General features: G+C 38.6%; 1 protein-coding gene across 1 annotated transcript; it reads right to left on the bottom strand.

Moving 5' to 3' along the window:
- Positions 1–337: 337 nt before the first annotated feature.
- On the bottom strand, positions 338–13,586 carry arih1 (ariadne ubiquitin-conjugating enzyme E2 binding protein homolog 1). The gene is made up of 14 exons (XM_084364536.1): positions 13,133–13,586; positions 8,442–8,509; positions 8,180–8,327; positions 7,034–7,126; positions 6,878–6,933; positions 5,842–5,908; positions 5,619–5,725; positions 5,446–5,488; positions 5,260–5,331; positions 4,714–4,844; positions 4,361–4,418; positions 3,642–3,902; positions 2,272–2,384; positions 338–2,192 (listed from the first exon to the last, which is right to left on the bottom strand). Exons 1-14 carry the CDS (start codon positions 13,418–13,420, stop codon positions 2,108–2,110), a joined length of 1,590 nt encoding a protein of 529 aa, XP_084220662.1. The 5' UTR covers positions 13,421–13,586; the 3' UTR covers positions 338–2,107.
- Between the last annotated feature and the right edge of the window lie 387 nt (positions 13,587–13,973).

The raw sequence follows: 13,973 nt of genomic DNA, 5'->3' as shown, positions 1-13,973 counted from the left end.
GCCCATCTTTTGTTACTATCCATTCAACTTGTGTCATCATTGGTTTGTGACTCGAAAGACAAAATGAATTCAAAAGTGACATACAAACAACCACCTGATCTTCTCATACAATCTGCAAGTAAAAGTGGTAAATAAAAGCTAACATTTTGCCTAAAATCAAAAATATTCAATGAAAGTTACCAAATTAACTCCAAGCAATTCTGGAAGACACAGCTCTGCAAAGGTCTGTAGTACACTACATTGCAAAATACACAGCGCAAATGCATCATGGATGTTTGGGTAATTAATATGATTGAGACCAAACCTACTCTAATGACTCACACAGTACTCCCAAAAATGAGATTTCTCATGACATTTATTCAAATAAACAATACAGTTTATAATTTGCTAGGATAAAATAATAAGTTTGAACACATAAGAAGCATGTGGGAGAGAATTCCCCAAAGATCTGGAACTGGATTAAAGGATGTGTTTTAATGAAAGCTGACACTTTGGTGTCATCTTCTGACTTGCATCAGTGCCTGTTTTATGTCCCCTCCAGTCAATCTTCTGAAGACTGCCATATTGCAGAGACATTAACGAGCATTTACAAGCAGAAAGCTTGACAACCAGAGCAACCACCACATTGAACAATGCAAAACCTGGAGGGGCGCTGACATTTCCTCCTCAACCCATGTGCGAAAAATACAGTCTTTAATGCAAAAGCATAACAGCGTTATAAAACAGTCCTACAACCTTTAGAGGTTTGCCCTATATTCATCATCTGCCTAAGGATCACGCAAGTCCATCTGTGTAGCTTGGTTCAAAGCAATGTTCAGTCTCACTGCAAGGTAAGAGATCTCTTCAAAGAGGCACGGCCACTATCAGCCCCATGCCATCCAAGTATTCCCTGCAAGAGTGATGCAAATGCCTGACGCTGTTTGACAGTGATCCAGCCCAATTAGCAGCAACAAAGCTGTGCTGTCAGTACATTCTCTTACCCTCATTCAATCCCCAAGGTGCAAGATGAGCCTTAAGAGGGCTACCTCAAGCCACGTTGGGAAAGAGAAAAAAAAAAAGAAAAAAGAGTGAATGTCACTCAGTTTGGCTCTTGCAAATTATTAGTAATGTTCTTAAATGTTAAACACCTCTAAAAACAACTAAGAGGGTACGGCAAAAGGTTAGAATAGGAGGACACAGGGCCGGAGCATTCTACCTTACCTTTTAACTGTAAATCTTCTGCTCTTGGTTTTCTAACTTGGCTGTGAACTTTCACTGAGTCCTTTATCTGATCGCTTGGCAACTACGAGAAATTCTTTCTATCAGTCCCCATTTAGAGTTACTGATAAGGCGTAACTTGTGCACTGCTCTGAAGAGACTGGGGATGATAGGGCGAATGCCTTATTGCCAAAGACCTCTGAGCTCCCACACACTATGGAAGGGGAGAAAAGACTCAACCTAGATGGCAAAAGTACAACCTTCTTCAATATTGGTAAAGAATAAATATTTCAAAATTTCAAAATTATGCAAACACGTGCCACTCTTGCTCTTTAACTTCCATGCATATGGACTATTTACAAATTGAAAAATACAGACTCGCTATTTTGTTCTTTTGATGTTTTTTTTCTTCTTCCCCCCTGAAATGTCTTTGCCCCTTTTCAATCGGCCTATCAACATTCAGGCACCCAGACAAGGATCTCACCACATATTGCAGACATGGCCAGGACAATTAAAGCTGTGTTGAAAACATTTTCACACTAATGGGAAAACAAAAGTCAAAATCAAAACAGAAAAGATTCACAAGCAAAAAACATAGGAAAATAAGATAGTTCAGGGGAGGTGTTACAATACGAGCCAAAAGGATGTATTTGTTTAAGATGGATTTTCTGCTTTCTCAAGACTCCACTCTGTTGCTAACAATACTGTAGTACACTTTCTTTTATTACTCTACCTTTTATTTAAATATAATTTACTTTGAAGATTTTGTTAAACAAATCCAGGAAAAATGATGCAAAAGTGGTTGGTTTGCCAAAGGAGAGGCGGCAGAAGGCCCGTGCTGCCCTGTTAAATTGCATCAGCGCTCTAGTTTGTCAAGATACTCAAGAGTCTGTTGCATTGGGACGTGTCCTCAATCCTCAATATACTCCCACAGGTCCTTCTCATAGCCTTCATGCACGTGCTGTAGCAGCACTCTTCGCCTGCTCTCACAGTATCTGTAAAGACACAAATATTTTTTAGAGTCCAAGAACACAAATAGTGGCAGCCAGTGATAATTATTCTTCCTTCACTGACCTGTACTTATCTTGTACTTTCTGCTTGATGTCCTGCAAGGAATCCTGGGAGATATCCCGCTCTAGGTAGCCAGAGAGCACCTCAGTGGCATTTTCCAGGTCTGCCTGGTTGTTCTGATAATCCCAAAAAAAATAGCGATATTATTATATGCCACAGCTGCAACAGATTAAAAGACAGAAATGTAGCCTAAACTTTGGAGCGTCCCAGGCCAAGGCCCAGCTCCGGCTACAGGAAGTCTGATTTCCTCCCATTCGCCCCTCCCAACAATTAGGTGCCTAATCTGGTCTTGAGCCTTTGTCAGTGAACTACTTCTGCTGCCAGCGAGAGGAATGATGAATGGAAATGTGGCCAGAAATTCATGGTATAATCCGTTTTCCATGGATAGCCCTAACTGTACAGACAAAAAGAAGAGTTGGGAGTAAGTCATTCCAGTCAAGAGAGAGAAGTGGGTGAATGAGAGAAAACGTGTCAAAAAAGAGACAGCTAAAGGTGTTATAAAGCTCCCACTGGCCAGATAATCTAACATTATGTACAAAGACACTTCCATTTCCAATTTCTTGTTTGGCAAATTTGTCTGTGTGATGGGATCTGTTTCTGTATTTGTTAAACATCTTAAAAGCTCTAATCTCAAGCTGACCTAAAGTTTTATGGTTGGAAAGTTTTTTTGACAAAACTTTAAATACTCCAAGATCAAAAAAGATATTGTTATATACCATGTCCATGATTATATTATGAAAATTAAACACAAAAAATAAAAAATATTGAATATTTTACTCCCAGCTAATAATAATAAATCTGTACGTCTTTAAAAATGTGCCATTTTTGTGTATGAAACTTTTTCGCACACCTTTAAAAACAGAGTTTACAAAGTGCTTTGACAATCAAGCAAAAGCAGGAACCTCAGGAAAACAATATTACAGAATAAATACTCAACAGTCAAGCCAAACACAAGGAAGCTTTGCCTAAGGTGAGTTAAATGCCCCAATATACTACCGATTAATTGAGTATTTTGTGCCACGATAACCAAATGGTGAAAGTCTGATATGATAACCCTAGTTGAAAGTCATTTGGAAAAGGTATGACAGGAAGGCTGAAGTTTCTTACAATTAGTTTTAGCCCAATGATCAACCCACACGATCTTTTTCACTGTCATCATTCATTTAGAAATTTAGTTCAGGGGATTTTCCAACTATATTTTTATTACTGCAGTGGTACCTTCATGTGGTCTACTGTTAAGATCAACACTTAAAAACACTGTTTTGCAAATTTATAAATATAATACAAATATGAAAATAGCTCTGGTTATTTATGTCATTCACCATCTGTTCACATTTATGATATTTGCGCCAACACATTCCCTTTTATCATACCTCAAAAATAATGGACTGGTTGTTCTTCTTGAGGTAGAAGGCAAAGACGTAAGTGAACATGAGTGTGGAGCGGCACTGGCACAGCACATCCACGGCCTTCTTCAGAAACTGCACCTCGATCCATGACATGTTGTGCTGCTGCATCTCCTCCATCTTCTGCTTGACCTGAGCATAGAGCTTGTGCTCAAAGCGCAGACTCTGCATGTGGTTCATGTAGCGGTTGCAGTAGAACAGGTACCTCTGCAAGGCGGCCCTGGAGCGCTGCACACACAGAATGGCACTGGATTTATCTCACTAACCTTGACTTGTACAAACCTATAAAACTTCCAATGCACTGGGTATTGAATCTTCTGCAACATATGTTGGGATGTCTAAATTATATTCTGCAGGCGTTTCAGAAAAAGATGCCATTCTTCAGTATACGACAATCAACCCCGTTTGTCAGGCTGACATTGCAGCCCTCAATGTAGTACTTCAAACTCACTAACTCCGGTTGTTGGATAAACTTCTTAAAGTGTACAGCAGGGTTACATGTGGAACTGTAAATGTTTTGATCAGTTGGGGTGGATTACATTCTAATGAAATTGTTCTGGCATCCATCAAATTATCTTTTTCAGAATTTCTTGTCTGAATGTTGTGTGTCACCTAGTGCAAAAATAGAGAAAAATACTTGTCATGCAAAGGCTTTAAAATGTATCAATACGACTATAATTTATTACCTCCTGAGCATCTCTGGCTGCCTTGGCATCATCTTCATTGTAGCGATTGCAGTTGTACCTGAAAAGTCACAGTCGAAAAGAAAAATAAGAACAAAAAGATGCAGATGTTGGCAATGTATTTTTTGCAACCGATAGATCAAATAAAATCTATACAGCCCAAAATCACGTTGCCTTCATGGGCTTTACAATCTGTACAGTGAATGACATCCTATGTCCTTAGATCCTTGATTCTAACATTCCTGAAAAGAAAAACCTCAGCAAGATAGATAATCGAATGCATTAACTAGTGGTTTGAGATATAGTCAAACATGCCAGTAGAAGTGACACAATAAACATAAGCCATTAGTTCTTACCAGGCTGAGCCATGGGGTTCCCATGGACCCAGGCAGACCCAGCAGAACTCAGCTTTGCAGTTTTGGTTCCGACAAACCATGTGGTTGCAGCCACCATCTTTTTCAATGGTGACATGGCATTTTGGACACTCCTGTCCAAAGAAGAGAGCAATGACTTTTCTAAGTTTCCGTAAAACATTCTTAATAGTCTGTAAATGTATGGACTGAAGATGCCATTTAAAAAAAAACATATATGTTTTGGGGAGGCTTTTTACAAGTCTAAGCCTGGGTTTAAAACAGTAACGATGGACAGACGACTTGGCTTAGCCGGCAAACAAATGAGCCGTTTCAATTGGGCCAACCCTGGTCACACCTGAAATGGGTGCGCACTTCTCACTACTTTCCAGCAAACAAATGTGTTCAGAAAAATAGGTACATCATTTGTTTTAAACAATCTTACTGTGCAATATTTCCACTACTACATTTTTAAATTGTGGTATCCACATTAATTCCTCCCAACATGAACCAGGCAAAAAAGGGCAAAACGAAGACCATCTGGTTCCATACCTTCGTATTTGCTGCAATCCAGTTAGAGGTTTCGCTGTCATCATCACATTTCTTAATCCATTTTCTCAGCCACTACAAACACATTTAAATAAGAGCAATACATAATTAAGTTGACAATTAATGGTATTCAGAATCAGAATTGTTCTAATAATAATTAGATATTTCTGTATTTCCCGACTGGCTTACCTTACACTTGACAGGATCATGCCAGTTCTCTCCACAGTTGAAGCTGCACCAACAGGGGGCATCATAAGTTAAATTTACGTAATAATTACTATTTTACTTAAAGAGTAAACTTTTCAGTACTGTCACTGTTAGTTCACAAGTCTATTAAACTGTTTTCAAATATGCTCTCTTACCAGAACTGACGGCCACACTTGCACCTCACTGGCTTGGCATCTGGATATTGGACCTTGACAACATGATGGCAGTCTGGTGCAGGGCACCACTTTAACAGTCGATTGCACTTGAAGGAGTAATGAGAGATAGAATATCAGCTCATTGTTTCATAGAAACTTTTCCGAGACAGCTCAACATCATAAATCAACACACTGTTAAGGAGAAAAAAAATTCAAAGCTTACCTCTACAAAACTATTCGTAATTAAATGCTGGTACTTCAACTTCACTTTTGAATCTGTTATGAGGCGCCTATAAGAGAAGTCAAATAATTTATTAGCCTTCATTACATAAGATCAGTGACTTGCGTAAAAACCTGATCCTTAATATTCAGTGCATACCTTCCAGGCAACAATGCAGGGAACAGAACATGTCCACACAATTACACATGTTCCTGAGTAGCTCAGTGAAATAAAATAAGTTGACATTACAAGGACAATCATAATTTGTCTGCTGACATCAACTTTTTTTTACCAACAACACATTTCATAATGACAAAACTAAGAGTTTTAATCCAGGCTTCAAACTAACCCACTATCTGGTACAAAAGAACATCATAAAATTAAATATGGACATGGGGAGCATGTTTCTGCATGTGTTACACCCTAAAGTGATCAGGGTTAGGTTCCTTGCTCGCTGGTCAGATCAGAATGTAGGTTAAGACAATTACTGTCAGCTTAACAGCTGGTGCGAGAGATTAGTTTCCATGCTTTCAGTATGGAGGTATATTTCATTGCACAACAGGCTGGACGTTAACATTGTAAAGTAGAAAAGTAGTGGTGTAATTAGATAGCCCTGCACTAGGAATGTTCCTTTAGAGGACAAAATGTTCTTCCCATTTATAGTTTTTTATTCCTGTTAAATGCACTTAAAAGCTATGGTATTAAAAAGAAAGCATGTCTGATTTTAGTGGAATGATATCCATTTCATTTGATTTATTTGGGTTTAATAATTAGATTAGATGAACTTTGGTAAGTATGTTTTTTTTTTACATTTTAGCAACAACTGCAAAGTTTAAAAGATTTTTTTGCAGATCTAACAATACTGTGAGAAAAATATCTTTCTCAAGTAGTTTGTTAGTGAACTGCGCCCATCTCTGTATGCTTTACAAGCCACAAAAAATCAAGAAATCATTTTTGTTTTCTACGCGTTTCATTACTAAAATCTCTGTATTGTGATCACTGCTGGTCAACGACAAACCAAAACAAATCAGATACTCACATGACTGTGTTGTCATCAACCAGAATGTCACAACTATGAGCAGGACAAGAAATTGTCTGAGAAGAGGAACACAGAAGGCAAATCATTAGTTAGACAGCTATATAGAGGCTAACAGTGAACAATGACTTGTTCCCTGAATCAAATATTATTGGGTACCTGTCCCATTCCTTCCTCTATGATTTTGGTGGTCAGGTAATCTCCCCAGCATTGCATGCAGAACTTGTGTCCACACTCCAGGCCAGTAAAATACTGAAAGAGAGAAGCATTGAGTAAATAAGACAAACAAGACATCATATGACTGTGAGCCATGTGTGCTTCTAGTAACCAGGCAAATCAAAGTCTTCACAGTGAAGAACTGAAAAAATAATCCAGATTTGCCGAAAACAATTTTGTTTCAGCAAACTGATGAAAATAATAGATGGATAATTGTGTGTGCTGTAACCCCCACACAGAAATATCAAGCAAAAACAATAAAACATAAACTTAAGTGGTGTAAACAACTATCTTATCTACGACCTGCTCCATAATGTCATTGTGCGGTGTATTGGAAATACTGTTGAATATAATGAATATAAATAAATCTTTAACCCAATCACTTGCCTTTCCATAGTACATCAATATCATGTAATTGGTTTGTCATGAAGAAAGACAGTGTTTTTGGTGTGTTAAAGAAAGAATAAGTGACCTAAGACAGCTTTTCCCCTTGGTTCTTTGTACTAAAAATCTTGACTTAAAATTGGAACAATTTACTGTTTTAAACATTTTATACCTATTATGCCCTCATATTCTCTTATCCTAACCCCAACTGGCAATGCCAAAAGCTGATAGAAAATGTCTGATAACATGGCACAAAGTTTCATCTGTTCTCCCAACATTAATATCATGGCAGGTGGGTAACTCATACAACCTTCAAATCACTTTTAGCCTGCTAAGTAAAACTGTCTAGAAGTCTTACAGTTACATTCACAGAATTATTTCTACAATTATAGAAGGTTAATATGATCACATTTCGTGATGTAAAGTCTGTCCTCTTCTCCCACTATTGTGTTAGCCAAGGCAGTAAACTGGGTCTGAAAAAAGAATTTGGAAAAGCATAAAAATGTCACGTCTGTAGGTTGGTAGGTAGTTAGGGGTCGCCGTATGCAAGTTAAATGTGTCTTATTTCTCCATTGCGGTGTTAAGCCAAGACAAAGCGTTGGCGTCTAACAATTTTCAACAAAATCCCTGTTCGAACACCACACCTAAGACCTGAACACACATTCTGCAAGTTCAACACAATGCCAGTGTCCGTATGTGACTCACAGAGTTGGGGAAGTTCAGATAGCAGATCTGACAAGGCATGTCCTGTGCCGATGATCTAGTGTTGATTGGAGGACGGATCCGAGGCTTCTTACTGGGGTTAATGACATGACACTCAGAGAAAAGCTTGTCAAGGTTTCCATCAAAATACCTGCATTGATTTATACAAAAAAGGAGAAAAAAAATCAGTGTTAAAATGCAGGATAGTAAAGCCTCAGCAGACATTCTTGTTAGCAGCCCAATAAAGAATGTACTTGATTCTTACCTTTCCATAAGCTTTTCTTTATCCCAGTTGAAGTGACTGAGAAGGATGCGTGTTATTGTAGCAGGGTTCTAGAGGAACAAGAAATGCTTGGTCAGAAATAAGCCTGAATCTTACAATTAAGTAATGTAAGAATTACATTTAACTACTGGCAACATATAACAACCTATAATTAGAGGAAATTTGACATAAAAGGCCCATTTATTTGCATTTCCACAGTTCTACCCATATATTTTCTATCCCAATAAAATACCACCACAAACTGCAGCCATAGTAATCAACTCATCTCCTGCACTGTCTGAAAAATCTGTTGAAAAATGATTCACACTGTAGTTACTGCAGACCTCCTCTACTGAGTTGCATTACATAGAGGGGGAGTTTCAACGTTTCTGTTCACATTGGTTGCTTAAGAGTAGGTCACTAGGGCCGATGGTACATTCAAAATGAAATATTTTTATTTTTGCTGTGTATGTAGACATAGCAAGCAAATGGCTGCCGTTTATGACACTATAAACAACAACACTAGAGATTTGGTTTGAAGGAAGAAAAACCGCCCCCCAAAAAACCACATACACATCCCAGTGCATTATTGCCAGTGACCGAAACCAAACGCAGTGCTTAACTTTTATTCACTTTACTGGTACAAACATCAAACTCAGTGTTTAAATCAATAAGGCCGATGTTACACTTGAATGTAGTCTGCCAAACCTGAATTTTGATTGAGAGGGCAACAAAATCAAAGCCCATCAAAACCTATCCCCAACATGGATCTAGTGTTTATATAATAAGACAGCTCTATGCACTAGCATTGCGCTAGATATGGTGAATGCAGATATGCGACAGTCATTGCACTGTATGAAGGTTTTCTCAGCACAAGTCATTTTCCACATTACTAATGCATACTTGTTTTGATATCCTTCCCAACTACCCTAAACAGAAACAACCAAATATCATGATGTAAAATATATCATTTGCATGCTGCTCCAACCTAGTAGTATTTCTTATTGCCGAGTCACCACTGGGTACATTCACAGTCAGCTTAGATCAAGATGAGAGTAAAGTCACTAATGAAGATAGTATATATCTATAGCTGGAGTTAGCTTATGTCACCAACTAATTTTAGCTAGCCATTGCCACATTTGAAAGTAAACTTGGTTGATTAGCAAGGTGCTGGACCACCAAAGGCCACCTGAATAGCTTCACCTTGACCAGTCCACACAGTAACACACAGAGATATCTGTCATATATTGCTCTACCCGTTTTGTGCTCTAGGAGCAACACATAAGTACTGCATTACTTAAACGTGTGTAGCTGCTGCTTTCAATAAGGATTGTTGAGCAACTCCAGGTATTCCTTTTGCTGCCTCTCATTTGTTCTCTGCTCATGCTGACAGAAAACCAGCTCCAGTCCACATTTTGCTATCTTTGATGCTGCCATGCAGTTATCTTATACAATGTGCAGCAGACTATAAAGGTAACATAAAAAGTCAATGGAGAGATGCAAACAATGCAGATTAGTTGAAAATGTTTTCTCACAAGGAACATTTGTGTTCAACCTGAACTGAACTATATCATTCAATTTCTTAATGTACAGAGATTAAGAAGGAACAGGTCTGGAGAGGAAAAAACATCAGTCTGCGTCTGCACCCCTTAAGACACCTATTCATGTACAACCCTCTAATATGTCTGTGTCTGTTGCAGTGTTACAGAAACACTCCAACACACCATATTAGCAAAGGATAACATCCTTTTGTCAGTTTGTAGCCCACAGACTCAAAACCACATTTCAGCAGTCAAAATCCCTTGTAAACCATAGCACCAAAAAATGGTTTGCATTGTGTTTGAACCCAGCTTGCTAGTGGGACCAGTACAGTAGACTACAAAAGAACAATGATGCCCCCAACTTAAAAAAAAAAAGAAAAGTTCACACCACAAGCAGGAATAACAAATCTACTCCCCTTCTGACTCCGCAACAGCTTACAAACTAACCCTAAATTACTGCTAGTAATGGCTTATCAAATGTCTACACATTTTACTGTTAACAGTAAATTATCATAAGAAACACTTATGAACACACTGAAGTCAACACAGTGATGTCACCCGGGATGCCCCTGCAATGGGTAAATGATGATGACACTGTTTCCATTACTTAGAATTTGCTGATTTTGTTAATAACCAGGAAAATCTGTTGAAGTCCAAACTGTTTAAATCTGTCCTGCCATGTCTGGGGGAAAAAAATCATTCCACGTAAGCACAATTTGAATGTATTAAAAATAGATTCAAGTTCAATTCCAAAATATCCTTCTCTCTAAAAAAAATACATTTCCTTTAGTTTTATGAATGTGTTGGCTAAAATTTAGACTATGTGTTGAATGAAACAACCATTACATGTGTTTAATTGTTGCTTCTGTTAAAGCCAACGTTAAACCTGAATGCTGTATAAAGTGCATGCTTGGATTGATAGCCATGGCCAACCTAAACACCATAATGGTAAACTGCGACGAGCGAGAGAGATCAGACATGGCCAAATAATCCAACTTTATTTGTATTTTCTGAAGCCAGGACACGTCGACTGGCACAAATGTTATCGGTACAGACACTAAAGAGAAATAGTAAAAACATATTTTATTGCATGCTGAAATTACATGTGAACTGGGGATTACTCTCAGAAATTACAAGATCAGATAAGTGAACTGTCTGGATGTACATCTTCATATACACAATGTTTATTTGATTCCTTCCTGCTATAATTCACAGGGAGTGTATCACAATACAAGAGAATCTGTAATGTGAAGAGATCATATTGTTTGGGTGATTGAAGGGGAAAACAGTTCTCTAAGAACGATCATTTCTTGTAATAGCAGTTATCAATTAAATACTACTTATTCAAAGCATTACGTGTGACTTTTAGTTTTGCCGATATTTGTGAGAGATAGCTACAGCCACATGTACACTCGTGCTATCACCCAACAGGCACAAGGGATAGACTGATACAAAGCATAATAGTTCCTGGATAAAAACATCTGCAATTAAAGTTTGATACACCCAGAGAGAACACAGTGATACCAATGTATCCATAACGCATCACAAGACAAAGTCTGACAATATAGTCTGTTGCCTGTTTATTAGGTCCACCTTGCTGAAGCTAAGGCAATTTAATACAACAGCAGAGCAATAAATTCTACCTTCATGAAGGTTAAAAATGGTATAGTTTTGCTGATAACGTTTAAGAGAAGTGTTGATTCAATTTCATACTCGTTTAAGAGGCAGCAGTTTGTGATTATGTTGAACTGTGTTGATTTATTAAGGGGTTTTTCTGGGGAGGGGGCGGCATCTGGGAAAGGGCAAAATATTAGAAATACCTATCTGTATATTCCTAGACCAGGTTTTGCCTGTTGCAGTATGTCTTTCTGAAGTTTGCAGTGCAATCTTTGGACGTGTTAGTCTTTACAGATGACAAAAAGCACTGGTATTATACCCCTAGAGCGTGTTCAGAGGCCAGACAAAACTGGTTAATCTTGACAAATGAAGGCACAGTCTCTAGAGACATTTACAAGAAGGGTTGCATATTACCTATCAACTGTCACATTCTCCACATTGAAAAGTTAAAGCCAGATACCTAATGCAACTATTTACTTTGGAAAAATAATTGTTGGTATTGCAAAAATCTGAAAATTGAGTATAGTTAGACAGACCTACATACTATTTTTAGAAAAATCACCATGTCAGTTGTCTCTTCTGTGGAAAAAACTGCCATGTGGCTTTCTGTATCCACAGTTGTGATATTTTACCCATGTTTGCTTTAAGGGTCGTTTATAGTAAAATCATGACACTAAAAACCACTTCCTTGCATAAAATGCATCGCTATTTCATAAAGACGTAAAGGGTGACAGGTCTATGAAGACCACTATCCATTTTATTCTGTACCCAACTGTAACGTTAGTCAAGTGAAAGGAAATGGAGGCCCAAGTTGACGATAAGCCGAAGGGCTCGTCTGAGTTTCCCCTGATATTTAATTTAAACTACAGCTCTTTCGTTTTTAAGATTCGTTCGTGTGATCCATCCGAACGGTTTTGGGAGTCATGATGAGATGGCTTGTTAACGTTAACGTAAATTGCCTAGCATGTAACTTGCTAACCAACTCGATGACCAAGCCTTTCGTCCAACATTAAAATAACGTCAACGCTAATGCTATTTTTATGCATTTTGTAACGTTATGATTTAAATGTTTAGTTAACGCACTCCGGTTGTCGTCTAGTAGAAGTTGGCAGTTATCTATTTCTATGAATGCAGACGTTATGGTTATGCTATTTCCCGGTAAAGTCCTGGGTTAACAGTTACAGTTGGCTAGTTAGCAAGCTAGCTATCTTGCAAGCTAACATTAGCTTAGCAACGTTGCTGCCAACTTCTCAATAGGGATTAGACTACTTCCTGGGATAAAATTCGTACGAAAATTGTTACTTTAATTCATACATTTAACGTTGTCTACATCTTCATTTTAAAAACTACGCAAAGTTAAGAAAGCTTAAATGACAGAATTATTGGTAAATCTAAGCACTGTTGTGAAACTGCCAACTTCCAGCAAGTAAACTACTCCTACAAGGCTAACGGCTAAGCTAACGTCCAAGGCCTGTTTACGCTTCCCCCTAGCCTGGACCCCGGTCTTTCCTGACGCTGACATACCAAAATACCTACCTGGATGACCTCGTTGACCTCCCTGATACACTCCACCATATGCTGGAGGATCTGCTCGGCAGTCAAAACCTCGAAGCGGTAGTCCTCCTCCTCTTCCTCGCCGGGCCCGTGGCCACCTCCACCAGTATCGCCGCACTCATCTCGCTCTCCACCGGCCACCACGGGATCGACCAACTCCACCTCTCCGAGCTCCAGGGTGTCGTCCTCGGGCTCCTCTTCGGCGCTGTCCTCGCTACATTCCTCCTCTTCGTCGTCGTATTCATAGTTATAACCCTCGTCTGAGTCCATTCCTAGGGTGGTTATCAACTTGTGACAAGCACACCTAAAGGTCTACAGTGTGTGAAATGTTGGTTGCGGAACAATACGTTAAGCAAAATTATCCGAGCCTGTTTTTCAGCTGCAGCGAAAATAACAACAAAACGTCGCCGCTGCTAAGCCAACAAAGAGACACAGCGTCACCAACTGACGACGTCCTTACGTCAGATGGGCTGTCCAAAAAAATATCAAAAAATAATTTTATTTATATGACACACTTTTGTTTTCGCGTTAATATCTTTACGAAACGACTTTAGCAATGCACAAAATAATTATCACGTGTCAGATTTAAACACTTGCAGCTTAAGTTACCAGGCAGTTCTCAAAAAACACCGCCCTCCTACAATGTAGGCATGGCTAACAGTTTTTTTCCCCCCCCTTTTTTTCTTTTTTCTTTTTAAGATAACAGTTTTTATAAGACTCGTTTCATTTCAGGCCATATCCGGATCCAAGCAATTCTTACTTTTCCAGCCCTTTTTTTTTTTTAGTCTTACACAGTTTTCACATAATTATGTAACTGCAAAAC

This window comes from Pagrus pagrus (genome assembly GCF_965226575.1).
Source record: "Pagrus pagrus genome assembly, chromosome: 10".
NCBI classification, from domain to species: Eukaryota; Metazoa; Chordata; class Actinopteri; order Spariformes; family Sparidae; genus Pagrus; species Pagrus pagrus.
This window is presented reverse-complemented; position numbering and strand designations above follow the sequence as displayed.